The sequence below is a fragment of the Struthio camelus genome, chromosome 16, assembly GCF_040807025.1.
Source record: "Struthio camelus isolate bStrCam1 chromosome 16, bStrCam1.hap1, whole genome shotgun sequence".
NCBI lineage: Eukaryota > Metazoa > Chordata > Aves > Struthioniformes > Struthionidae > Struthio > Struthio camelus.
This window is the reverse complement of record NC_090957.1, coordinates 12,654,654-12,679,360: the sequence shown is the minus strand read 5'-3', so window position 1 is coordinate 12,679,360 and position 24,707 is coordinate 12,654,654. Positions and strand designations below refer to the sequence as shown.

Here is a 24,707-nt window from a genome sequence, read left to right as displayed (position 1 = left end):
CTTAAACTGGGGCCTGTCCTTCTGAAATAGGAAGAAATAATCTTCTATTCCAAGTGGCAGAAAAGGGGAATAATCCAACCACCTGCACGTGGGAAACCATGTCAGAGCAAGGCACCAGGAAGGGATCAGCTAAGGTCCAGGGCTGTGTATGGCTTGTTGCTGCTCTGTGAGGGTTGGGTGAGATGTGTGCTTTTACCCCTTCTGACCTAGTGTGTCTCCTGTATTGCAGGTATTTCCAGTGCCCTCCCAAGTTTGGCCTCTTTGCTCCCATCCACAAGGTGATCCGGATTGGGTTCCCGTCAACCAGCCCTGCCAAGGCAAAGAAGAGCAAACGAATGGCCATGGGAGTGTCTGCCTTAACCCACAGCCCCAGCAGCTCCTCCATTAGCTCTGTCAGCTCGGTGGCATCATCTGTTGGGGGCAGGCCCAGCCGCAGCGGGCTGGTAAGCGACTTTTAGCCCAGACTGTGCAGTTGGGATCTACTTCTGCTGTGATCCGTCCCTATGAAGTGGGAGGGCTGGAGTCTGGTTTCAGCAGCTGCATTAGGGCAGCTGCCTCCTCACTGTCAGTGAGAAAAGGGGAGTGTGGGATACCGTTACTGACCTCAAAAATGAAATTCCCTTCCTGGACATCAGAGCATCTTTTACAGCTCTCAGCAATTGTGACCCTTAAAGATCCCGAAGTGGTGTTTGCAACGGGATGAATTTTCACTCCACTGTTGTAGAGCTGGTTTTGTGCAGGATCTCTGCAAAAAATGCTGTTGCTTCCTGTCCCACTTGGTTGTGTAGCACTGTGCTGTTGTTAAACAGCTATCCTTTCTACCTCCTGCAGTGATGGCATTTCACTGTGAAGGGATGACTCTCTCCTGGAACACATGCCCTGGGTTTTAGAAGGCTCTCAAGAAGGTGGACACCAGAGCAGGCACCGATATTATAAAAACCTCTAATGTTGAAGTATAAAGAGCGCTGCATAGCAGAGCACCTGCTGTCATCTCAGCTGGGGGAAGAGGCTCAGTACCCATTACTGGGAGTGGATCCAACTAGCCTATACTAGTCTTCAGCTGAGATCAGTCCTTCCAGCTGAGCTCACTGAATTTGGGACTGCACCCATGCCTGACATCAATAAAATATGTTTAGGAAGGCAGATGACACAATAATCATGATCTTTCTTGTCCTGATTCCCACACCACATCCTGTCCCTTGGGAAACAGCCTTCCCACTGCAGTGGGGAAGAGCTATTGAGTTTGGCAGCTTCCAGACCTGTTTTGCAGTCTTACTAACCCCACCTGTAGTTCCTGTTCTGGATCCTGTGAGCTCTGTACAGCCTAATTGATCAGTACATGAGCTGCATTCCAGATTTAAAAGGAGTTCTTAAAGCTATTCTAGATTGGAGAGCACACAGCTTTACCCCTGTCTTTTTTTAAACTCTCTTCCAGCTGACAGAGACCTCTTCTCGTTATGCCCGGAAAATCTCTGGCACCACAGCTCTCCAGGAGGCACTGAAGGAGAAGCAGCAGCACATCGAACAGCTGCTGGCAGAGCGTGACCTGGAGCGGGCTGAGGTTGCAAAAGCCACCAGCCACATCTGTGAGGTAGAAAAAGAGATTGCCATCATGAAGGCCCAACATGAGCAGGTATGCAGTGACATGGCTCTTGAGATCCTGTTAGCTTTATCACCAGTGCCCTGAGATCTGGAATCCTCTGAAAGCTTCAGGCTATGCCAGTGCTACCCCTGTACAGCTTCCTCATGTGAAACCTTAGCTCTAAATTTCTGCTTTTCACATGGAGGCAGCTTCCCGCATGGTGGGAACACACTGTGCGCGTGTGTTGTACTGTTCTTACTAGGCTTTGGCGTCCTGGCCCTGGACAGCACAAAGTTACAATGTGGGCGCTCTGAAAGTGCGTGCCGAGGCTGTCTCCACTCCTGAATACCTGCTTTCTCGCTCCCAAGCAAGGAGCAGAAAAAGAGCTGTTCCAAAAAAAGGACGGTAGATAGTGTCCTCAGCTCCTGTCTAATGGCAGATCGATACATCTGAATGCTGAAGTGCAAGCAGAAGGCAAATTCGTTCCCCTTAGCCACCACTCTGGCCTTGGCTGTGACTGCATTGCAGGGTTTTTCCATGTTATCAGGCGCTGCTGAGAACATCAGCTCAGTTCATATGCCACTGTGTTGCTGCCAAAGAGAAAATGTTTTGATCCCGTTAATGGAGTCAAGAGGATTATAAGGAAAACGGACTGATCATCTTTGGCATTTTTTTTTTCCATGAGCATTTATACGATGATATTTTATGCACGTGAATGTTTAGAGAAAGGAACTGCATGTTTATGCTGTTCATCAATGTGTGGCTCTTTCATGGCTGCTTGTGCCCCAAATTCGTTGCTTGTGTTTATAAACCCTAGCTGGCTGCTCAGGAGCAGGAATAGCACTGTATAGCTTTGTGTAGTAGGTCACCCGTGTCTGTTAGAAATGCGGAAGAAATTGGCAAACCAGTTGCAAGCTGAAAGCTTCTTGCATAAAGTATTTTCCAGTAATTACCAGTAACAAATAAGTTAATGCAAGTCTGAAATGGCTCTCTGGCCTCATGACCAGGGCTGCATTGGATCGGGTAGCCTCATACAAGATTTTGAAAACTGTTCAGGTTCAAAGTGCTTTAATTCTCTAACCAGAGCTGGATTCCCCAAAGGGTTCAGCTCACAAAGAGGCTCTGAAACATGGATCAAACTTTAGAGTTACTCAGTCTGCAGCAGCCGTTTCTTTTTGACACTTACCTACTGGGCGTTTTGGAAAATCTGGCTTTTTACAAGAACAGCTTCTGAAATGGATCATCAAAACCTTGAAATTCCTTGTTCTGATCCCCTGCGTTCTTTTGTTCGTTTGTTTTTAATGACTCTCTGCTTCAAATGTAGCTAACTTTTGTGGCCTGGGCTCTTTTTCCACTGCAGTACGTCACAGAGGCAGAGGGAAACCTCCAGCGTGCCCGTGCCTTGGTGGATGGGATGCAAAAGGAGAAAATAGAGCTGTTGAACCAACTGGAAGAGGAGAAGAGGTAAAGCAGGAGCGGATGGATGTGGGAGGATGTGATGTCATGGGAGAAGACTAAGCTCTCACCTGAGAACGTTATTCATTGGATCTAAGGAAAAGAAAGCGACCGGGAGCTGCTTTTTTGGTCAACTTCCATGTATTCAAATATACTGTATTTCCCTGTCCTGGGCATTGCACTCTGCCTGCATGGAGGAAAGGGGTGTGCTGCTTCTTGTAATGGGAGGATTAGAACAGGGTTGCTGTAATTTCACATCTAATATGATTCCCGTCCAGGGACAGGCATCCAGTACAGTGACTGCCCCCGTTTGCTGACAAACTGCAAATCCCCCTTGAACAGTGAATTACTTCAAACTAGTCTTGTATAATCCTGTCTTTTCTGCCAAATGCAGCAAGTGCTTTGGACAAGAGATACTACCAGCTTCCGTTCCTGATCATGACTCTGACGCTGGAGGGCTGACGCTCCAGTGATGACCCTGTTAGATATTTGACTGGGCGCTTGTACGCCATGAGTATTTGACCTTGGCAAATGTTACACTGACAATTACAATGGCAGGCCACAATCTGTCACTGCCAGTAGAAGGCCAAATAGTCTTGGGCTCCTGCTGGATAGTGAAGCTACTGAGGGTCTCCAGCCGTGTCCTCCGTCGGGCTCCCAACACAGAGCAGGGAGGAACAGCGTTATTAGCCTGGAGAAAAGAAGGGCTCAGAAAGATCTGAGACACTCCTCCAGTCACATCCGTAGTTTTGGTGGAATTTGATACCGTGACCAGACTCACCAATGACACTGTGTAAACTGGAGTTACCCAGTAAAGAGAAGATTGACCCCTGGCAAGGGCATGGACTGTGGCAAAGCCTTGCCTTCAGAGATATTCTTGGTTAATGATATAATACAAAATAATTCTGGAAAATAAACAGTGCTCTTTGCAGGTTAGGCCATCCCAGACCCTTAACCTTTCTGTGCAGCCTGGCTTTGCAAAAGATCCTTTCTTTCTCCTCTGTTTGTGATGTGCTAATCTTAAGGACATTCATTCTGAGGAAGAGAAGTTAAACGGCCTTGTGGTGCACATCTCCCCAAATCCCAGAGGCATCATCCATGTATATATGCTGAAACATGCATTTTTTCCTCAGTAAGAGCAATGCTTGTTATTCTTGAAATCCAACTGCTCCATAGATATAATTAAACCCTTCAGTGGGAATAGAAAGACATTTCTGTGTGTTTAGTAACTGAAAGAAAAACAGTGAAACAGTGTTGGTTTCAACTGAATGTCCCTCCTGAAGACGATTTGTTCTCTCATGCACAAGTCTCCCAGTTCCTCTTGTAGGCAGCTCACTTTCCCAGCTACAGGAGGCCCTTTAATCCAAGGCAGCTGGGTTCTTTGCTAAATATCAACAGATGCCTTCTCTAATTAGAAGAGGTTTAGACAAGGAAGCTTGTTTATGAAGTTAGATATATACACTCACAGCTATTTTTATCTGTGACAGAAAATCAGAGTCCTTACATCTGTCTGGCAGCGCAACATCTTCGTTACTGTCTGTCTCTATTTAATAATTTTATCTATCAGTAAGGAGAACAAAGAGGCCTGAGTTTAGCAGCAGATTGGATTACGGTGGTGTCCTTACTGGGTTATCTATTTAGACTTTGCAAAAGGGTTCTGGGCAGTCTGAGTTGGCGCATGTGGTTTTACATGTGTTTATGCATGACTGAGCTGTACAATGTCTGGTGAAGGCTTTTCTGCCAGGGTAGCTCACCATTCCCACACTGTGGAAACATTAAGCATTGCCCACTACCTGCCACGAGGGTAGAGACTCCAGTTCCTTTGGCATAGTTTGTATGGGCCTTGTGCATACGGCGCAGGACTTGCCCATTGCTCAGCTGCAGGATAACAAGGAATTAAGTAACATGATGGAACCGGGTTGTTGCTTTCACGTTTTTGGGATTGGACAGTCGGTGAACAGCAGCTGTGCTTGCTGAGAAGTGGTGTAGCAGAAACGGCATGTCTGTGAGCATGTACCTGGCATGAAGGCAAACGTTTGCTATGCACAAATCTTTCTCATTAACTGTCTTGCTCCATGTGTCTTGGTCTTTAGCGTCCGTTGAGCTGTTTGCATATACAGTTTGTTCATATTTTTCTCCTCTCAACCTCTTGTTGTGCAGGGCAGGCTCACATGTGATCGGCTGCTTGGAGATGGGCCGCTGATCGGGGTGTTACTGATTGCTCTTTATGTATTTTCCCTTTCCCTTTCCCCTTCTCCTCCCCAGGAAAGTGGAGGACTTGCAGTTCCGTGTCGAGGAAGAATCCATTACGAAGGGGGATCTGGAGGTAATTCCTAGCACTCGCACCAAAATGGGGGGTCAAAACTTGAAATTGCATGTGAGGTCTCACTTTAATTTCGCTTGCTTAACTCTGAACAACACTTCTTTTATTGATGGCTGTGGACCTGCTCATGAACGCAGTGGGGAAAACTGTGAAAATTGTTCTCTGGTATGTTACCCAATCGCTGGCAATGATGCTAGGAGCTGCCTAGAAATAATCACTGCTGGCCAGCCTGTCTTCAAATGTTGCCGTGAGTTGCCAAGCCGTGTTGAAATCTCACTGTATGTGAATGCATTTTAATATATGTTTTTCTGCTGTAGAAATGATCCGACTGCTCAGTCACTGTCCCTGCAGTGTCTTGTTATTAGTGGCTAGTGGGAGGTACACAGAGTTTCCCAGTCAAACGAGAGAGCAGCTAGATGCTATTCCCTTCGGCTAAAACGCCAGGTATCATTTGACTTGCAAGACCCTCTTGTGGAGTCTTCTGTCCACAAATGTAGGGTTTGACATTAAAATACCCTCTCATTTGGAAGTGCTGTTACTCTGTGCAATGCTGTTGCAGTGAATGTTATTTATGCAAACTGGAAGTAGTGTTAGGAAGTTCCCTTGAGTGTAAGGTGTTTTCCTGTGCAGAGAAAGGAAAGGAGAATGCTTCTATAAAAGCAAGCTACAGGTGTAAATCAGGGGCTTTCCCTTATATGAAGCTAGAGAGCTGGGTTAGTAACAGCCAGAACTGTCGAATGACCTGCTTCAGTGCTCCACTGTCAATCGTATAAAAAGCCAGGAAAATGTGAAAACAAAGCAATGAAGTATTTTGCTGGCTTTTAGAGAAACGGAATGGTTTCTCTGGAGGATAAAGCAGAGCAACATGTTGGGTGTATGAACCAGCAATGCACCAACAGCAGATCTTTGCTAAAGGACAGCGACTGCAGTTCCTGCCTGGTGAGTGCGTGCGTAAGCAGGTTTCTGTTAATTCCTGGGGTTAGATGATTGGTTTTTCCCTAGTGCATTAGAGAAGGGTAGATGATCCATCATTCCCTCTGAGAGCGGTGAGTTGTCCCTGTATAAACTTTAAGCATTTAAACCTAGTTGCGGAATAATTACAATGGAAGCAGGGCTAACTAGCAGATAGATTTTTAAGGGTACGTGTTTTAGTAAGATGATGAACTGCTGTGGCACAAGTTTTCCTGCGACTTCGGGTCCCAAACTGAGGGTGATGGCTCATCTCACTTTTCACCCAGGCTGGAAAGGGGCTGCTTTGCAATGAGGACAGATCCAAGCTTCTTGAGGGCTGACAGGGTCCTCTGCCCTCTTCTGTGCCTCTCTGAACAGAGGAGCAAATAACTCTGTGGAGCAGTTTGGTCTCTTGTAACTCAGAGAGCTGAGGATGTTTCCCTGCAGGTCCAACACCAGTGATAACACAATTGTGTTGAGGAGTTTGCTGTGGCCAGCTTTTGCATCTTGTCCTGTAATTTGGATGCTCAGACTGAATGATTGACTCACTGGTGTTTATCCTCACCTCACTAATTTGTTGTGGAGACAGTTAGGATTTCCAGAAGCAAGCAATTCAGTTGCAGAGAAGTTTCCCATGGGAAATTAGTGGGGTAAGTGCTCCTTCACGTTGCAGAGTTGTTCCCTGGGAAATGGGTGTTCCTGACACTCTTGTCTTCATGCAAAATTACTAGGAAGCCAGCCACTTCTGCTAGCTTAGTGCTAAGCAGCCTTAGAGTTAAACCATTAAACCAACTCCCTGAATACTTTAACCTCCCCCCCCCCCCCCCCCCAAACTAGTGACAGTCCTCTCCCCACCTGGCTTTCCAGCCCTTTTATGGATGTCTATCTTACCTCAGTTTCCCACTTGAGGTCATTAATAGTGCCTCTGCAGCAGACATACAACAGCTGGGAACAGGCATGATGTGGTCAGAAGAGTATCTTCTCCGTGGCTCCTGGATTCAGGGTTTCTATTCAAGGCTACGCTAGATCCCAGAGGGTGTTTCTAACAGTCGCATGTAGTTTTTAAATAAAGCCTGGACTCTTGAGTGTTCTGCATGGCAGGCAGCATCCCTGTAAGCTGTTCCACCAAACAAATTGGTGCATCTGAAAGCTGCCATCTCGTAGCATAGAGGTGGTGTTTCTGCACATCCTTTAGGGGAACGGAGAGGTATAGTTGCCGCTTGGTTCCTGCAAACCAAGTGATTGTGCCACTTACCTGAGCACGTGTTCAGCAGGGAATTACAGGAAAAAATAGTAAGAAAGGCTGTTTATGGTAGAGGACTGTGGTATAAAAGGAAATATTAATCTCTTTGAGGGACTCTCATGCTCATCTGCTGGAATCTACATGATAATTTGCATGCTGGTGTGAAATTATTATCCACAAGTTAGAATTGCAAATAGACTTAAGACTAATACTGAGGAGTAACTCTAAAATTCATATCTGAACTTCCTCAAAGTGTAGGGAAATCTTGGATTTGAGACTCTGACTCATAGTGGCTAGGCAAGCTAATGTGCATAAAATAGGAAATGACACAGGACTTGACACAAATCTCAGATGGTACTGTATTTAAGGACTGTAAACCAGCTGATTTAACTTCCCTTTTGGATTTTTCTCTTCCTCTTGGTTTCTGTATGTTTTTCCAGACTTGGAAAATAGGAGGATTGGTAGATACTGAACAAGAGTATCAGGTAGAATTAAGATAGTTTGACTGGAAACTTGAGTGACAGCCTCAGGAGCTTTGAAAGTCTCCTTGGGAGATGGAGATTAGTTTTGTAGTAGGTCAACATCTTCAGGTAGCTTGCTGTTACCGGTTAAGGTAACTTTGAAAGTTTGCATTGCTGAAGTTTCGCTTGGGATTTTGGGCAGTATAAGTTGATGAATATTAGTAGTAGTGGAATAATTATCCCTGTAAATAAAGTCAGTCCTGGAGCTTCATCTTAAGATGTTCCACTTTGAGCTGTGCAGAAAGTAGGAGAAGCCATTCAGCACAAAACTAAACTTTTTTCATTTTTTGCATTATACCACATTCAACCAGCTTTTACACTTTAGTGATATTATTTGGGATATTTGATGGTATCTGGTGGGTTCTTGAGACCACATCTTTTTTTTTTTTTTTTTCTCTCCTGAAGTCAGATAGACCACATAAAATATGGAGTAGTTTGAATATATCTAGAAGTTGAGATCTTTACCATCTATGAAATATCCATCTATATATAAAACTATATATATTTTATATATATATAAAAAAAAGATATCTTTCATACTGTAAGAGAAAACATGGGTTTCTTGCAAACTTCAGTTTCCAGCACTTGTAGAGAAGTAACCAAAGCTTTCTATTGTATGAAAGGGCAAAAATCCCTGAAATGGGTTCTGATTAGAAAAGTGGAAAAAAAAAATAAGTTCATAGAAAATAAAGGGCAGAAAATGAGGGGAAAAAAATCCAGTTTGTTTTGACAGACCGTTTGATTCAAAGGAAAATGTTTTTGTAAGCTGGAAGTGTGAAAACTAGAGTTTGCATGAGTTTTCCCAAGTCTCCCCTCCTCTTTTCTTTATGGGAATTTTTGCATGATACTACAGTGGTTGTTGTGGAGCCCTAAGTACAGCTAGATGGTACTTAAACTCTAAAAGCAAAGGGCTCTGAAACGATGCTCCTGAATCAGCCATTGGTTTTGAGCAGGTTGCACAACCTTCTTGTGCTTAGTTTATTCATCTGTTTAGAAAAACAGGCCTGATTCTGTTGTCTTTCATACCGGGCTGTTTGAGAGTCTTAGTGTTTGAAAATTGCTTTGAACTTCATAGCAGTCCTATTCAGACTTAAAGCCTTGATTTACCCAACAGTTTGGTATCTCGATTTCTTTCTTTTGCTTTCGGCGTGACCTGTTTTTTTTGGTTTTAGCAGCACGCTATGTGCAGCAGAACCTGCTTTTCTTCGCCAAGGGCAAGGTTCAGGCTGTCTCCAGAGCGAAAGAGAATGGGAATTCTCAAATCTTTTCAGTCCACCCTTCTTGAGGAGGGACGTGAAGAACTGTTGCAAGGTCTCTGCAACCTCTTATGTGGTGCAAGGGTCTTGTAGTGATGGTCTACAGCTTGGGTGGGGGCGGGTTTGCTTTTGGGACGTATCTTCACTTTAGTCTTGATGCAGGAAAACACTGAAGCAATTGTATTATGCAGAGGGCTGCTTTCCCAGCTCACGGATGCCGTTCTCTTGTGCATAGCCAGTCTGAGTACCATGTAAAGTCCCATAGCGATTATTTTCTGTTTGGATGGATTTTTCCTGCTTGTTTGGATCTCTTAGTCTCCTCCTGTTGTGAACTGCCTTTCCTTGCCTTGTACACTGAAGATGATGTTGCAGCCTTCTCTCTTTCCCTCTCTTTCTTTCTGTCTCTCTCTTCCTCCCTCCCTCCATCTCCACTGTTGTTTTTTTTCCCTATGTATGACCAGACTCAGACGCAGTTGGAGCATGCCCGAATACGGGAGCTCGAGCAGAGCCTGCTGTTTGAGAAGGCACAGGCTGAGAAACTCCTCAAAGAATTAGAGGACACCAGGGTAATCCAAACCCCACTTACCCTGCCTGCAGAACAGCCTGCTTGCCCCCTGCGTGGATGCTCATGACACCTCGCTTTGAGTTTCTTTGGTTTGTGTGGTTGGTTGGTTTTGGCTTGAATTTAGGCTTCCCTGATTTTTATTTTTATTTTTATTTTTTATTTGCTCTCCCTCCTGGAAGCAGTAGTACTGCATAATTTCTGCCTTTGTTTTTTGCGTGGGGACTTGTTTCTCAGATTGAGTTTGCTTCTCTGTCCCGTGCCACCATTTGACACATGAGCTCTTCACGATTCACCATTCAATTAATATATCTGAACGATACCTGCACCCTGCACAATTCATTCAGCCCAGAGGTTTCCCCAGGCTGTAAAAGGAAATAACATTGCAATCAGCATTCCCTGTGGCCCCCTGCAGCTGTGGGAGCTGTGATTTGAAATGGAAAATGGTGGTGGTGAGTCCAGGCGAAACAGCTGTGATCCTTGGGCATGGCTGTGTGCTAAGCCCACTGTTGCCTAAACGAACAGTGCACTTGATCCTAAAACAACCAGAAGCGGGAAAGGCTTTTTCGTGCTGGTGATGTGTGGTGTGGGAAGCCTGCTTCTCATCAACAGATCTGTTACTATTGTGGAAAACGCCAACTTGAGGTTTTCTAAAAGGGCTAAATATTTTGAAACACGTTCACTCCCCCGCAACTTCCCATCTAAAATCAAAAATACTCAGCCTTCTGGGCTAATGATTAGTGAGGAAAATGTCAACTGAAATGAAATGGAATTGATCACTTGTGGCCTTTACGCTGGAAGATCTGCTTGGTGTCTTTTGTTTCTTCAGCCTTTTCCTAATATTTCATCTGGTCAGATCTCTTACTCCAAATCCGTAGCCTCAGCCTGGCGAGTTCAGACTCGCCAAGGCTAGCAGGTAGTTCAGTCCTGTTAGGTTACACTCGGATTGCAAGAAACTGATCCATAGCCCAATGCTCCATGTTAACCATGGCCGAATTTATTGTTGTGCATCCTCTAGCCTACTGCGTTATTTTTACTTTGCTAATAAACTCTAACAAGCACTCATGCGTAAAATCCCTTATCGTTTTTACACCAGGGTAAACAAACCATAATACCGAAATGGTGTCTGTAGGCTGAGGATTGCTGAGCAATAAAGGAAACATGATATGCTTGATGCTGATGTCAATGCTTGTGATAGTCCTGCATGTGCAGTCACATTTCCTCTGTGCATTATCTGGCAAGATGCCTGGTCTGGAAATATAATGGTCTTTCAGGACATTATTTTTAATAAATTGCTCTCGTTCCACTCTAGGTAAAATTTCAGGGGTTGTTTCAAAGACGTTTGTTTCCTCTGCTGACAATGAGGGGTTCATATTAGCAAAATAAATTGCAATTGTCACAAAAACATAACTGAACATAGTTCATTAGTGATAATTACCCTGGTGCAAAACTGTACTCAGACTAGAGGGTGTTGGGTTTTCTTTCCCTTTTTATTTAAACTTTGACTAATGTACTTTGGTTATATATCTCCTGGAGCATGCCTACTAAAAGGAAGCAGTGAGAGCAGGGACTGATTTTTGTCTTCTCTGTCATGTTGCAGTTAACCACAGTAGCAGAGAAATCCAGAATCCTGCAGCTGGAGGAGGAACTGAGCCTCAGGCGCAGTGAGGTGGATGAGCTCCGGCAGTGCCTGAGAAGCTCTCACCAAGCAGAGACCCCCGAGCATAACCTTGGCTTGCAGTCAGAGGCCCTTCGTCTACGAGATCAACTGCTGTCTGCCAACAAGGAGCATCAGAAGGAGAGCAGCCAGCTGAAGGAGAAGTACGAGAAGACATTGAAGAAGTACCAGCAGGAGATGGAGAAGCTGAAAGCCACCAATGAGAAGTACTCACAGGAAATAGTTGACCTCAAGCATAAGGTTCAGCAAGCCACTAATGAGAACATGGGGCTCATGGATAACTGGAAGTCCAAGCTGGATACGCTAGCGTCTGACCACCAGAAGTCTTTGGAGGACCTCAAAGCCACACTGAACACAGGGCCTGACACCCAGCACAAGGAGATTGTGGAACTGAAAGCAGTGGTGGAGAGTATAAAGATGGAGCACCAGCTTGAAATGGAGAACCTGAAAGCAAAGCATGACATTGAGATGGCTGTTCATGTTAAGGAGAAAGAGAGCCTGAAGCTGAAGTTGCAGGAGGCTGTGGAGGAAGTAGAAAAAAGCAACAGCAACTGGAGAATGCAACTGGAAGCCAAAAACAATCAGCACCTCCTGGAGCTCCAGGATGTGAAGGACAAGTGTCGAGATGCTGAGCTGAGGGTGCATGAACTGGAGAAACTTCATGGTGAATATAAAGATCAGACACAAGCAATAGCTTTCTTAAAAGAGCAGATTTCTTTGGCTGAGAAGAAGATGTTGGACTATGAAACGCTGCAGAAAACAGAAGCCCAGAGCAAACAGGAGATCCACAGATTGCAGGAAAAAGTGCTTGTCTTAGAGAACAAACTGCAGTCCATGGAGGCCCTGCATCCTTCTCAGCATGCAAATGTATGACTTTTGGGTCATTTTGCTTATTTATGTTGTCACTGTTAATAACCCTTCCTGGGAGTAGCCCTCAGCTGCTGTCTTGTGCAATTTACTGAGGCTTCTGTGCCTCAAAGCATCTGACTGTTTCTACCTTCCATTGATAGTATTTGTTTTTTCTGCACTGCGCTCCCATGCTGAGGATGTGTTCCTGTGCCTGTGAGCCAATACAGTGGCAAAATTAGAAGAAATCAGAGGCGAGAGAAGCAACTGAGCCACATTTGGGTTTGAAGCCATATTACTGCTGTGGCAGCAGAACCAGGGCCATTGAAGTGGTTTGGCAGGGATAGGTTTTCAGCGTGAGCAAGCAAGCGTTCCTAGTTAAAAAAGCATCATTTGTACAATACAGCTGTTGTCCTCCAAAAAGCTGCAGTAGCCTTAGTGTGTTGCCAAGCCCTTGGAGTAGGTGGAGGATGGGGAGAGGAAGAAGACACATTGCCTATGCTGAGAGACTGCATGTGGCTTGCTTGGCACGTGGAGCATGATTCAAGAGTGTCAGTCAGGGGCTGAGCTGATCAGCTGGGTGGGAAGGTGCATGCCAGCAATGTAGCAGAGACTGTAGGGGAGACCCTGCAGCGTGCCCACTGCAGCATGCCCAGGAGACATGGGAAGCGCTGCCCTTGGAGACTATACAGCAAGGGACAGGCCTGAGAAATAAAATGATTGAATGCAAGTTCTGAGCCTCCTGGGGAAGACTAGAGTAAAACCATTAGTATCACAATGAGGTCAGTTATCTGTGGTCTCTGAGTCTTTTTACTTTTTTTTTTTTTTCTCTTTGACTTTGACTTTTTGTCACAGGGTGCCAGTCTGCCTTCATGGGATGGCACAGGGACGCATTTGTTCATGGCTGGCTCACATCCTTTGCATTAGACAGTGGAGGGGGGGAGATTGCTATTCATGGCTCTACACTGGATGCCTATTTGTATTTGGATTTTGTACATGAAATGAACAAAAAGCTAACTTGGAGCTTGAGGCACCCCTTGTCCCCATGGGGATGTAGAGAGTGAAAGCAAGTCCTGAAATGTGCATATCTTAAGAGTATTTGTTTGAAATCTGTCCTCAAGGATGTCATTGCTGCTCTAGACTGTGAGGTACCAATCAAGTGAATACAAGGCACATGTTTAATTTGCCACCATGGACAGCCCTATCGGAATCAGTTGCACCATTAGGCAGCGAGGTCAAGACAGTGAATTACTGTTGGCCGAGTCGGGGCTTCATGCTTACAAAAAGACATGCTCTATCAGACAGGAGAGGCAAAAGCATGAGGAGGAATCTACTGCGTTAATGGTGTTTCAAGGATTGCTTGACATGTTTCCTCTAGTACAGACAGTCATGAACAGTAAGCATACGGATGCAAAGGCAGGAGATGAGCAGCGGTACTGAGAGGTGGAACCAGGGCCCTGGGAAAGGGCATCAGCATAATATAGCCGAGATTCAAAGAAGAGTGAAATGCAAAGGAAGAAACTGGAGGCTTATTTCAGAGCCCTTCAAAATAAGCAAGAAGGCTCTCAGATTTTCTCGGTAGTCGACTAGAACCAGGGGGTCTTGAAATAATTTAACTGTGTGTAGATTAAAATCAAGAAAATGCAAGAAGTGCATGGGTGAAAGCCTTTGAGTGTCATAAAATAAATTGTTTTTAAATGTCTGAGCTAATTTAATGCGACTGCAGTATTAACTATCCAGATATTTTTAAACAAACACATGTTTTGTGACCATGAATATTTTTTCTTTCCTAGGTCTTCAAATGAGAACTGTAAGCATGTTTCCAAGGAGCAGTTAGTTTTCCCTCCCCAAAGTGCATCAGGCAGTGAATTCCCTCTTTGGGTGTGCTCCTGCTTCTGTTCAAGTTAGCAAATATGTATATATCTTGCAGCCCATCTGAACTCTTGGAGCCTGACCTCAGTGCTTTCAGTAGTGGTAGTCACAGCAACTACTTGATGTCAGGTGTATGCAGAGGTCTCAGCAAAGGCACCTGGATGTGAACGTGCTCCAAGTGCTGAACTGAAGCCTCTGCTCTGGAAAGCTTCACTTCTGATCACTGCTGTCATCTGTTAGGAGTCCAGGGCAGACAGTTGCATGGAACCAAAATTGGTCATTCACCAAAATTTCTTGTCCAGATGAGCAACAGGCCTGCCTTGAGATTAATTCTGGAAACTGAGGAATGGGCTTTTAGGCAATTGTGTATACCTGAGTGGTAGTTTAGGGTAAACGTTTCCTGGCCCAGGGAGAAATTATTTGGAACAGGGATATAAAGTTTCCTGGGATGGGGCAGATCTCTCTTGGTTCAGGGGTTGTGCAACATGATCACAATTCTCTCTAGGCTGCTTGGGATTCCCCTGGGGCAGTATTTGCACTGGCTCTAGAGAGGTGCGATACAGGATTTCCTGGGGAGGGAAAAAGAGAGTGGTGGAAAGGCGGGGGGGTGGGGGGGGGGGGAGTGGGATGTGAATAGCAGGAGTCCCAACTGGATGATGACTAGTGCCTCTGGTGGGTGTCCGAACAGTAGGTACGAGTACGACAGGACTGGTACTGATGCTGCTGGGAGCAGGAGAGCCTGAGAGCACCCGCGTATCATCCTATTACTATTGTGGCTCTTGTCCCCCCTGGAGGGTGAGCTTGCTTTGGTTTGATGCTGTTTGTCTCCCTTTTTCATAGGGCTGTCACTTCAAAGCAGGAAGGTCATCAGTCTTCATGCCCTTCCTGAGGCTTCCAGCAACATTTGTTGTGCTAAATGCCTGCAGTGTTTTTATTGCTGTCATTAATGTTTTGGGGTGGCATTGTCCTGTTAGCAATCTCGGGGCACTAAGCCTGTGCGTGTTCACAGGCCTCCGCAGGGAGGAGACCTCTGCGTAGCTCCGCGTTACTCCAAGGTGTAACGGAACTGCTACCTAAATGCAAAACACTTGTGTGTGATGAAAAGACATAAATGTTTTCTATATTTAAGCTTCACTGAGGTTATGGTCAAGCTAAAGATGTCCTTGAGTGCTTTTCTGAAAGGGGGACTTGCAGCGCTGGTGACAGCATGCAGAGCGTGTGTGTTTGTGGAGGGGTGGCTGAGCCGGGGGTCTAATATACCCCTATTGCTGGCTGAGTTAAACTGTGCTGCTGACACTGTGAGTTCTGTGGTTTCTGGCTTTGCATCTTTCCCTGCAGCCTAGACAAGAGGGTGGGGAGAAGGCAGAACCCTCTCTCTGGACCAGTGTTTTCTTAAACTTTTTTTTATAATTCTGGGCACAGTTAGGTCCTTCAGAAGCTGAAGAAGCAGGTGGCTGATAGGTCTCAAGTTGAATGCTGAAGAGTGCCTTTGTCTCTGCTGAAGATGTGCTGTAATTAACTGCAGGAGACTGGTGCAAACCAGAGCAGCTCTTCCATCGCTATGTGCAAACTCGGGGTGTTTGAAAGCTGGACGTGGAGCTTGGGAGGAGAGCATGGTCTCCTTCCCCTCCTGAGGGAGTCTCACTGTTGTTGTGCTCCACTGGCTGTTGTGTGAGGGCACTCAGATAATGCCAGTTTATCTTCAGTAACACTTCAGAGTAGAATTGAGTCCTCAAAAGCCTTTGTTTCCCTCTGAGATGGATGTACCTTTGACTCTCAAAATACTAAGACACCATAGCTTGGATGCCAGTTGCACGCCTACCACTTTGGACGGGGCTTCAAGCTGTGGTTGCTGACTTTGTTTTGAACCTTTGGGTTACCTTTGGACCTTTGGCTGTTATATATCTGATATCTTAATTTATTTCAGATGATTGAAACTAATGATATTTCAGAAGAAAAGATAAAGATGAAGCAGACTATGGAAGGTATGAAATTTTATTGTCTTTGTCTTGGAACAGCTTGTTCTAGTGCCTTCCCTTCCCTTCCTCTGCCTCTCTGCTCTCTCTGGGACAGCCCTGTGAAAAGGGGCTTAAGAAATCATTTCATCTCTTTATTTTGCTAGATGGCATTTGTTGTTGTTTAGATGGCCTTTTCTCCCCTCTAATCTGACTGAGCAAATGCAGGGGAAGGTGTCTTTATTTTGGTGTTACACACTCCCCACGCAGATGGTATGGGGTGGAGACAGATCTGGGGAAATGGACACGCTTCCATCCCACAGCAGGTAAAATCCAGCCTGTTGAGCGTAACTTCTTTCGAGGAAAGTACTGCCAATGGCAGATATTAATATGAGTCGCTAAAATAATGGGAGTTGCTTTTTTATTAAGCTTGCTGTAAATCAAATCTATCCTTGCAATGAAACACTGAATCTATACACTTGGAAAAGTTGTATAAAGTGGCTTTGAAACTGAATTGCAGTCCCCCCCCCCCCCCCCAAGAGGGAAAGCCGTAACTCTTAAATCTGAGCAGCAGCAGAACTGGCAAGCTTCGAGCTGAATGGCCCAGATGGTCTCTGTTGGGAATGGTGTCCCACCACTTCACTGTGTGTGGCATGTGATTTTGGTTGTCTCTGCAGGGTTCAGGCCTATTCCAAGTCGTGTAAGGTGCTTCCAGACCTAATTTTCCCTGCGCTCGTTTCTGGGATGCTGTATTGTATTTCCTCATTCTTCCTTAGGTTTGTTTTTAAGCAAAAAGCCTTGCCTGTGTAGATCACAAAGGTGATCTCTAAAGCACTAAGCTTGTCACTTCTATTTTTGAATAGCATTTGGCCTACAATGATGTACTTCTTTTTTGTCAGTTATTCACCTCTAAGGAGTCTGTTCCCTGCAAAGCCCTTTTTAAAGTCCTGCTGAGGTTGTAGCAGTCTAAATGGAGGTTTCTGGGGCTTAAATTTCACTTAATAGAGACTCTGGTTAGTTGAGTGTCCTCCAGCTGCTTAGAGGTTCAGACAGAGATGCTTTGCCCTATTTCAGTCTCTCATCGCTGTCTTTGCAGGTACAGGGTGACACATGTTATACCAAGTTATATATTGATTGACAGTAATCCCTGAGTAATGAGGGAGAATGCAAGAACTAGGACCTGTTCCCTCTTCCATTACCTGCCAGCAGTCCTGCTTTTAAAGTGGCCACTCAGTCCATGTGCATGTAGTTTCCACCCTGAATAAACCATATACTGGAGGTACTGAAGACACCCAGCTCAGACTTGAGCATCAAAGCATCATACTTCAAGTAGAGCTCTCTTTGAGCAAGGAAACATCTCTTAAAATTCTCTCCCTTCCCGTGTAATATGTAACACGAGGAAATGTGCTGGAAGTTCCCTTCTGTGTATGTGTGTGTTTTTTGTTTTGTTTGTGTTTTAAACCCTTATTTGCTATCCCATACCTGTCTGATATGGCTTCCTAGGTATATATCTTGTCTCCTAATGCCTGCATGGTGGACTGCCTTGCCATACAGTCGATACCTTCTTGACTTGCACGAGGCGTTTTCCAAGCTTCTAATCCTGGTCTTGTCCTTTTCTTTTTTTTTTTTTTAAACTTTCTTTTAATTTTTTTTTTTTTGTTCTCCTGAAGATCTCCAAGACAAGCTGAGTAAAAGAGACAAAGAGGTGTCATCGCTGGTCTCCCAGACTGAAACTCTAAGGGCCCAAGTAAGTGGTAAGTTTCCCTAATCCAGCACTGGTGGAAACTAGGTATTTCCATGCTTGTCCCTTGTACCTCTCTGCGCAAGGGCCCAAGTGCTAACATGGCCTAGTAACGTGCATGCATTAAAGCATAGCACTGCCTACCTGTTAGCGGACAATGTCGATAAATACGTGTTTAGGAGTTCCAGTCTTTTTTCAGAGCAACACAAATCCTGTAAAAGCTGTTTGTGTCCTGAGGGGAGGGATCTGGACCTGTGGAATGTTAGAAGCCGAAAGGAATAGAGAAATAAATAAATCCTGGTTTGAGGTTTCTGAGATCTCCCCTTAAATAGGACCAGATCCAGAGTGTCACTAAGCCTGTGGGGCTGCTCTGTGCAGCTGCGTGGAGACAACCAGCCAAGTGTGGTTAGGACTGGGATGAGGAAGGAAGCAATCAGGACTAGAGCGCAAGTGAAGGACTGAGCAAACTTTCTTCCCTCCTCGCCGTGTCCTTTGCTTCTCTCAGCTTTGGAAAATAAATGCAAAAGTGCAGAGAAGAAGGCAGAGTCGGTGTTAAAGGAAAAGAAGAGGCTGGAGGGTGAACTGGAAGCCTTGACCAAGAAAACGCACGATGCTTCTGGGCAGCTGGTCCTGATTAGCCAGGAGCTGCTCAAGAAGGAGAGGTCAGTCTGCGGGCTGGACGGACGGACGGAGGCTGTGGGGTCAGGAGCTGCCGACAGACCTGTGTGTGTGTTTGCTTAGTGCTGTAACTTCCTGCCAAAAGAAATCGATGGCCTAAATTGCTGAAATCCGGCCCCCAGCTTTTGTGTTGTTTAAAGATATTCATGTGGGCGCTTGGTTTGAACTGGGGCTATGGATTATGGAAAGCACAGTTCTTTCACTGCTCAACAGGACCTTCAAGGCACAACTTGTTGCCCACATAGGGGCAGAAGGAACCTATCAATAAGCCAGCTGAGCTGACTACTGTGCTGTCTGAAGCATGATGTCCTGTGCGGGTGCTGGTCTCTAAAGCTGGCACCATGGGGAGGAGAGGAGATCTGAAGTTCCCAGAGTGGTGGGAGTTGGGTCAGGTTTGCTGACTGGTCTTCTCTGGGTCAGCTCTAGCTGAGGTGGGAGGGAGCGTGGTTGGATGCTGCAGTGCCATTGTTGTACGGCCCTTGCAAAACACCTTTGCTCTTCTGTCCTGCTTCTTGCAGGAGTCTGAATGAGCTGAGAGCGTTGTTGCTGGAGGCCAACCGGCACTCCCCAGGGCCAGAGCGGGACCTGAGCCGGGAGGTCCACAAAGCTGAGTGGCGCCTGAAGGAGCAGAAGCTCAAAGATGACATCAAAGGGCTGCGCGAGAAGCTGGTTGTGCTGGTGAGCAAAGCCTCCTGGCTTTGGGCTTGGGAGGGCCCTGTGCTGCTCCAGGGGCAGGTGAGATGAGCCAAGAGGGATTCCAGCTGTTCAAGAGAGGAAGCAGCAGTTTTCTGTTTGCCAGTGCTGGCTTCGGGTTTCCACTGAGCCCCGACAGTGGAGGTGCTTGAAATTTTCAGTGAAAACGATGAAAACGATGGCCAAGATGAGGGGCTGGCTGTGTGTCTCTCGTGACACAGGGACCACAGAAACCATCTTGAGAAGCATCAAGGCACAGGCCTGTCCTGCGCCCATGGTCTTTATGCTAAGTCTTGATGCTTTTTTCATGTTACTGTCCCAGGGGAACTTCCTTAACTGTGCTTGTGAGCTTGTGGACTAGCTTAGCAGGCACCTCATTAATCACAAAATGTCCATCTCTCCTTCTCCAGTGTTGTCCTGTTCCCATGGGATTTAGATCTATGGCTAAATAGGGCTAAAATTGTTGGAAGAAATTGAAGGTCTGCCAGTTATCCCATGTTGCTTATTCCTGGATCAGAGAATGGGTAAAAACAGTATCCTCTAATTCCTGTGTACTTCAGTGTCCTCCAGTGGTTGAAATGTGAATAATTTATTTGAACTCCGCTTGGAACAAACTGGAGCTGCTGTTTGTTGCCTTTGATATGAGTGTCTTCAGAGGTGTGCTCTGACCCTATCTACTGTTGAAAACAAAATATAGTTATATTAATTACTGTGGATTTGCAGTCCACTTAGTTTCTACAGTTATCATTGTTAAAATATAACATGTGCCTGTTTTCACTTTCCTGTGTGAAGGACAAGGAAAAATCAGTAACAGATCAGAGACGGTACTCCCTGATTGACCCCTCATCAGAGTCAGAGGTGATCCGGCTGCAGCACCGGCTTGTCAGCACAGAGGATGTCCTGCGCAACGCACTGGAGCAGGGCCATCAGATGGAGAAGCTCATGGAAGCGATGAGGCTTTCCTCAGAAAAGACACAGGTAGAGCATTTGCCGTTTCCCATGTTGCTCAGCCCTCAGCAGTCTCCTGTCTTGAGCAATCTCCTGGGATCTTACCCTGTGTTGTGATGTGGTCAGCTGTTTCCTTTTACCTCCACTGGAAATAGCCTTGCAGTACTTGCTTCTTCCAGGTGTAGCTTAAAACTAACAAAAGACTTGCTACTTAGTCGTTACCAGAGCCTTTTACACTCTGCAAGAACAGTTACTAAATGTGATGTTTTGGGCAAGTTGCAATGTGAGTAACTGTTCTTCTTTATGCTTATGATGATGTGGTGTATGCATATCTTTACGCTAGGAGCACAAAGTTTCTGGAAGGGTTTTGGGAAGAATTTAAATTCACCCAGAAAAAGCTGCATTTCCTTGCCTCGGGAAGGAAAGGAAGCGTGTACATGCAGACCTTTATTTATCTCTTTAAAGAGAGAAAAATAATGGCCTGATGCATTCTTCAGGAAGTGCTGTAACTGATTTCAAACAGACTTCTGAAGAGACAAATATGACTTTCTTGTTGGATTTCAAAACAGAATAAATTGCAAGCAATGACATTCTTTAATTGATAATGTCCTTTAGAATGACTTTAATGAGTGAAAGTTAAGGGCTTATCTTCTCTGTTCTTTGCTGAGAGGATTATTTTCTTGTAGTCCTTAAGCACAAACTTTGGAGGTGGCTCTGGGAAAAGGTTTTACTTTTCTCTTAGCAGCTCCTGGAGCTGCTTTTCTACCTGATCTGGGTCTGCTGCTGGACCATGAGCGCTCCCATTCCAGTTGCTATCTTCCCAACTTCCTCCAGCTTCCCCTTATTTCCTCTGAGGAAAAGCAAAACAGCTTCTAGTATTTTGCTAGGAAGGTCATGTGCTTCCTTGTGAAAATGGAGGCTTGATGTCAGTAAGCTTGATGTCTCTTGCCATGTTTGGCCTTTTCTGTCTCTTACCTATGGTGTGACCTGCCTCTTATGCCAAGCTCCCCCCTGCCCCCAACCCTGGTACCTTCTCCTGGGTCTGCAGTCGGGTCATGGCTTTCAGAGGCTGGATGCTCCGGTGCTTATCTGATACTTACTCATTTAAATTCATAGCTGAAAAATGTCTTTCTCTTGTAATTTGCATTCAGGCAGACACTGTAGGATAGTACAGAAAAAACCTCTAGACACAGATGAGCGGAGAGTTTGTTTACCCTGATGCAGGTGTAGATATGTTGTGGCAGGTAATGTGGGTTATCATGTCTTCTCTTCCTCCCATGACACTGTCTTCTGCAGAGCATGTAGGTGCTCCAAGATGCAGTTTGTATTGCAGTAGTACTTGGCAGGAGGCAGTCAGGAAGAGGATGCAAGGTAAAAATCGCAGCCCTGAAAGCTGTCCTGGCTCAGCCAAGGGGCTGTGCGTTGCAGATAGTCTCTGTATCCTGCTGTGCAGTGGCAGCAGCCACCTGCCAGCACCACACAGCACAGCTGTGGTTGTGATGGCAGGCTTGTGGCAGTCCAAGATGTACCATAATCTTGTCAGTACCTCCAGAGTGACTTTAGTTTGTGCTGTAATTGCCGTGTGTCAAATGAAAATGCATCATGACGACTCTAATCTATCTGTAACCTTTGGGAGGAGTGCGGAAGGCTTTTACCTCTTTGTTTTAATGCTAAACCCCTTGAGAGCTTGGAAGTCTTTTCTTTCACATTCCCTCTTGCAGTGACACAGGTGATTATTTCTTCCCCAACTGTAGAAAATAACTAATCTTTAAATTAAAAAAAAAAAATGTTGGAAAGGACCTTATGAGGTCAGCTAATCTATCGCAGGTATTACTTCAACACTTTCATGCTTAGGAAACCCTAGAGATGCAACAAGATAGTATTAGGCCTTCAACTACAAACAAGGTACAAAGAGAGAGATGATTATAAAGGGAAGTCAGGCTTCTAATGTCAATTGATGTCAGACTTGGAGTTCCTGAGTTACATGGAAGTCTGGATCAAAACTCTCTAGTATCAGTGCGGTATCTGTTCATCCTTTCCCCTTGCAAGGGGAGTTGTTAACTAGGGGCTTTCAGGCTGAGCCTGAGGACATTGCTTGCCTAAAGGGATCCTGATGTGACAGTCTGGAAACTGTTGGCTCTTCTCTAGAAGGCACATTTCAGCCCTAACCCATTCTTCACTGCCTTCTCACCTCTCATCTCCTCTCTCGCAGTGGTAGCTGTCGCCCAGGGATCTGGCTTGGCCTTGTTCACCCTTTGTCTGCCAAGCCTTCACTTTGCAGCATGCTCAAGAAGGAAATCTAATTACCGCAAGCTGCTGCTGCTCTGCCTTTGCAGGCTCAGTCAGCCAGTATGCTCTGGAGTCCTTGATGTGCATGCCTAGCCTTGCTATTAGATGAAGAGGTGCAGGAGTTAGGGACATAATGGCACTGTATGTCTCCATCTTGTTGTCAGGTAATTGCTACTTTGCTGTTCCTGTGTCTGCAGCTGTGAAATATTCATCCCATAATAAAGGAAGAGGAGGATCTCTGTGTCTTGGGAGATCCAGATCTTGCAGCCTTGCAGGAAATAACAAGGAAGCTGGTAGCTTCTTGGTGCGCGCGCTGTGTTGCAGCCAAGGGATAATACCTTGTGCAGGGCAGTATTGCCTTTGATTGTGCACATAGTATGCCAGGGCTAAGCCACTACTGTGGTGGTGTTATTACCATCTGTTCAGGTGGGTTTCACTGCTCATCAAAGAGTTCAGGCTCTCAAAGCAGAGCTCAGTTTGGGTCTACGCTCCTCCTGCCCAAACTAAACCTCTATCCTATAGAGTAGAGTTTGCATCTTCATGGTGACAGTAAGAATGAAATCTGGCTACCTGGAACCCCTCTAGTGACAGGGTTGAAACTTTGCAGCCTTGTCTCCCCATAACTTATGGCTTTCCTATCACCAGTGGTTCACGGAGCCCCCATCAGCTGAAATCTGGCATGCTGTGACTTTCTTCCCTTGTTTGTGCTGGTTATACTGTCATTTTGAAGGTGAAGGACTCCATGTTATCCATGCCGAAGAAATGTTATAAATGTTTAAGGTTCTTATATTTTCTTAAGATAGAACAACAGCCTGTCCTGCCTGCCAGACTTGTCCCCAGAGACAGAAAATGGGGAATGGCATTTGTTGTTGATGTTCATTGTCCCAGGTTTTGCAGTGAACTCTGCCCTTGGCTGCTGCTTTGTTTATCAGACTTTGAGAATGAGAACTGAAGAGCAAGGCTGTGTCCATGAGGATATTTTATTAAGGATACGATTGCCCATATGGGAACTGGGCCAGGATGCAGAGGTTATGAAACTTCTTGCCAAAAGTGGCGTGGGATTTTGCATTCTGCTTTTTTAGCATGGAGCATCTATTGCGTGCTGGGCTGCTATGGGAGGAGACAGCAGCCTTGCCAGATCTCAGTGCTTGCAGGCAGACACTGGACTCTTTAACCATGTCCCTCTTCTAAAGTAAGTATTATCTGTTCTCTGTTGCAGACTGTTGGAAATTCTGGATCTGCTAACGGGATTCACCAGCAGGATAAATCCCACAAGCAAGAGGCAAGTTATGAGCAAAATATTACTTAAAGCCATGACTGCTGTATGTGACTTTTTGCCTGCTGGGCTGGGGGCAGGTCTCAGGTAGAGGCTGAGCAAGGTAGCAAAGCTTGACCATATCATTCCCACAGCACGACCAAGGGGCTTTGTGTGCAGAGCTTGTTCTCAAACTTGGTGGAACAGCTTCTCCAGAGCCCCTGTGGCCACAACCAGGGCTGCCTGCAGGACTATGAAACAGATCTCAGCTACTGTAGGAGCTGCCACTGACCACCACAGCATCTCCTTACCTTTAAAACCATTCGAAGCCATCGGGAAGATGCTAGCAAGATGCGTGCTGAGATGCAGCAGGTGTCCCCTCAGTCTCCTGGGTCCGTGCCTGGGTCCGATGTGTGCCGTCCCCTTTATGCAGGTGTCGCTTGTAGGACACACTGTCCTGGCCTTCCCTTCTTTTCATGGTGTAGGGCAGGATCTGTGGCCTCAGGCTTTACTTTCTCGCAGGCAGGATGGCCAGCCTGAGGAGGAAGGCAGCATGGCTCACTGGGCAGAGCCAGGGGTCAGGATTTGGGGGCCTGGGTTCTCTAGTCCTGGTTGCACCTCAGCTTGCTGAGGTTGTCGCGTGCAGTTTCCCCTTCTGTAAAAACACCTCTGTAAAGTGCTTCCAGATACTGATTGAGAAGTGCTATGGAAGGGGATCATTGTTATGGATGGTTACAGATTTACTGTTTCTGTAGAAAAGTAAAGATTACCTTCCTGCCCCCTTTAATCCCTCTGGATGTGTAAGACTATCTGCTGTCCTGGATAACTAATCAGATCATCTCTTACTGCTGCTGCTTCC

General features: G+C 45.7%; 1 protein-coding gene across 6 annotated transcripts in view; it reads left to right on the top strand.

Annotated features, from left to right (window-relative positions):
- The window catches only part of LOC104146204 (CAP-Gly domain-containing linker protein 2), a 90,979-nt gene that overhangs the window by 62,578 nt on the left and 3,694 nt on the right, over positions 1-24,707 (top strand). For 3 of the 6 annotated variants that reach the window (XM_068910452.1, XM_068910451.1, XM_068910453.1), the window contains exons 5-16: positions 230-443; positions 1,436-1,633; positions 2,943-3,046; positions 5,303-5,363; positions 9,793-9,897; positions 11,494-12,438; positions 16,217-16,274; positions 17,915-17,998; positions 18,491-18,647; positions 19,182-19,341; positions 20,149-20,334; positions 23,813-23,875. In XM_068910452.1, coding sequence (XP_068766553.1) covers positions 230-443; positions 1,436-1,633; positions 2,943-3,046; positions 5,303-5,363; positions 9,793-9,897; positions 11,494-12,438; positions 16,217-16,274; positions 17,915-17,998; positions 18,491-18,647; positions 19,182-19,341; positions 20,149-20,334; positions 23,813-23,875 — 2,335 coding nt within the window. The remainder of the gene's footprint in view (positions 1-229; positions 444-1,435; positions 1,634-2,942; positions 3,047-5,302; positions 5,364-9,792; positions 9,898-11,493; positions 12,439-16,216; positions 16,275-17,914; positions 17,999-18,490; positions 18,648-19,181; positions 19,342-20,148; positions 20,335-23,812; positions 23,876-24,707) is intronic. The other 3 variants (XM_068910455.1, XM_068910454.1, XR_011134956.1) reach the window with 2 other exon arrangements.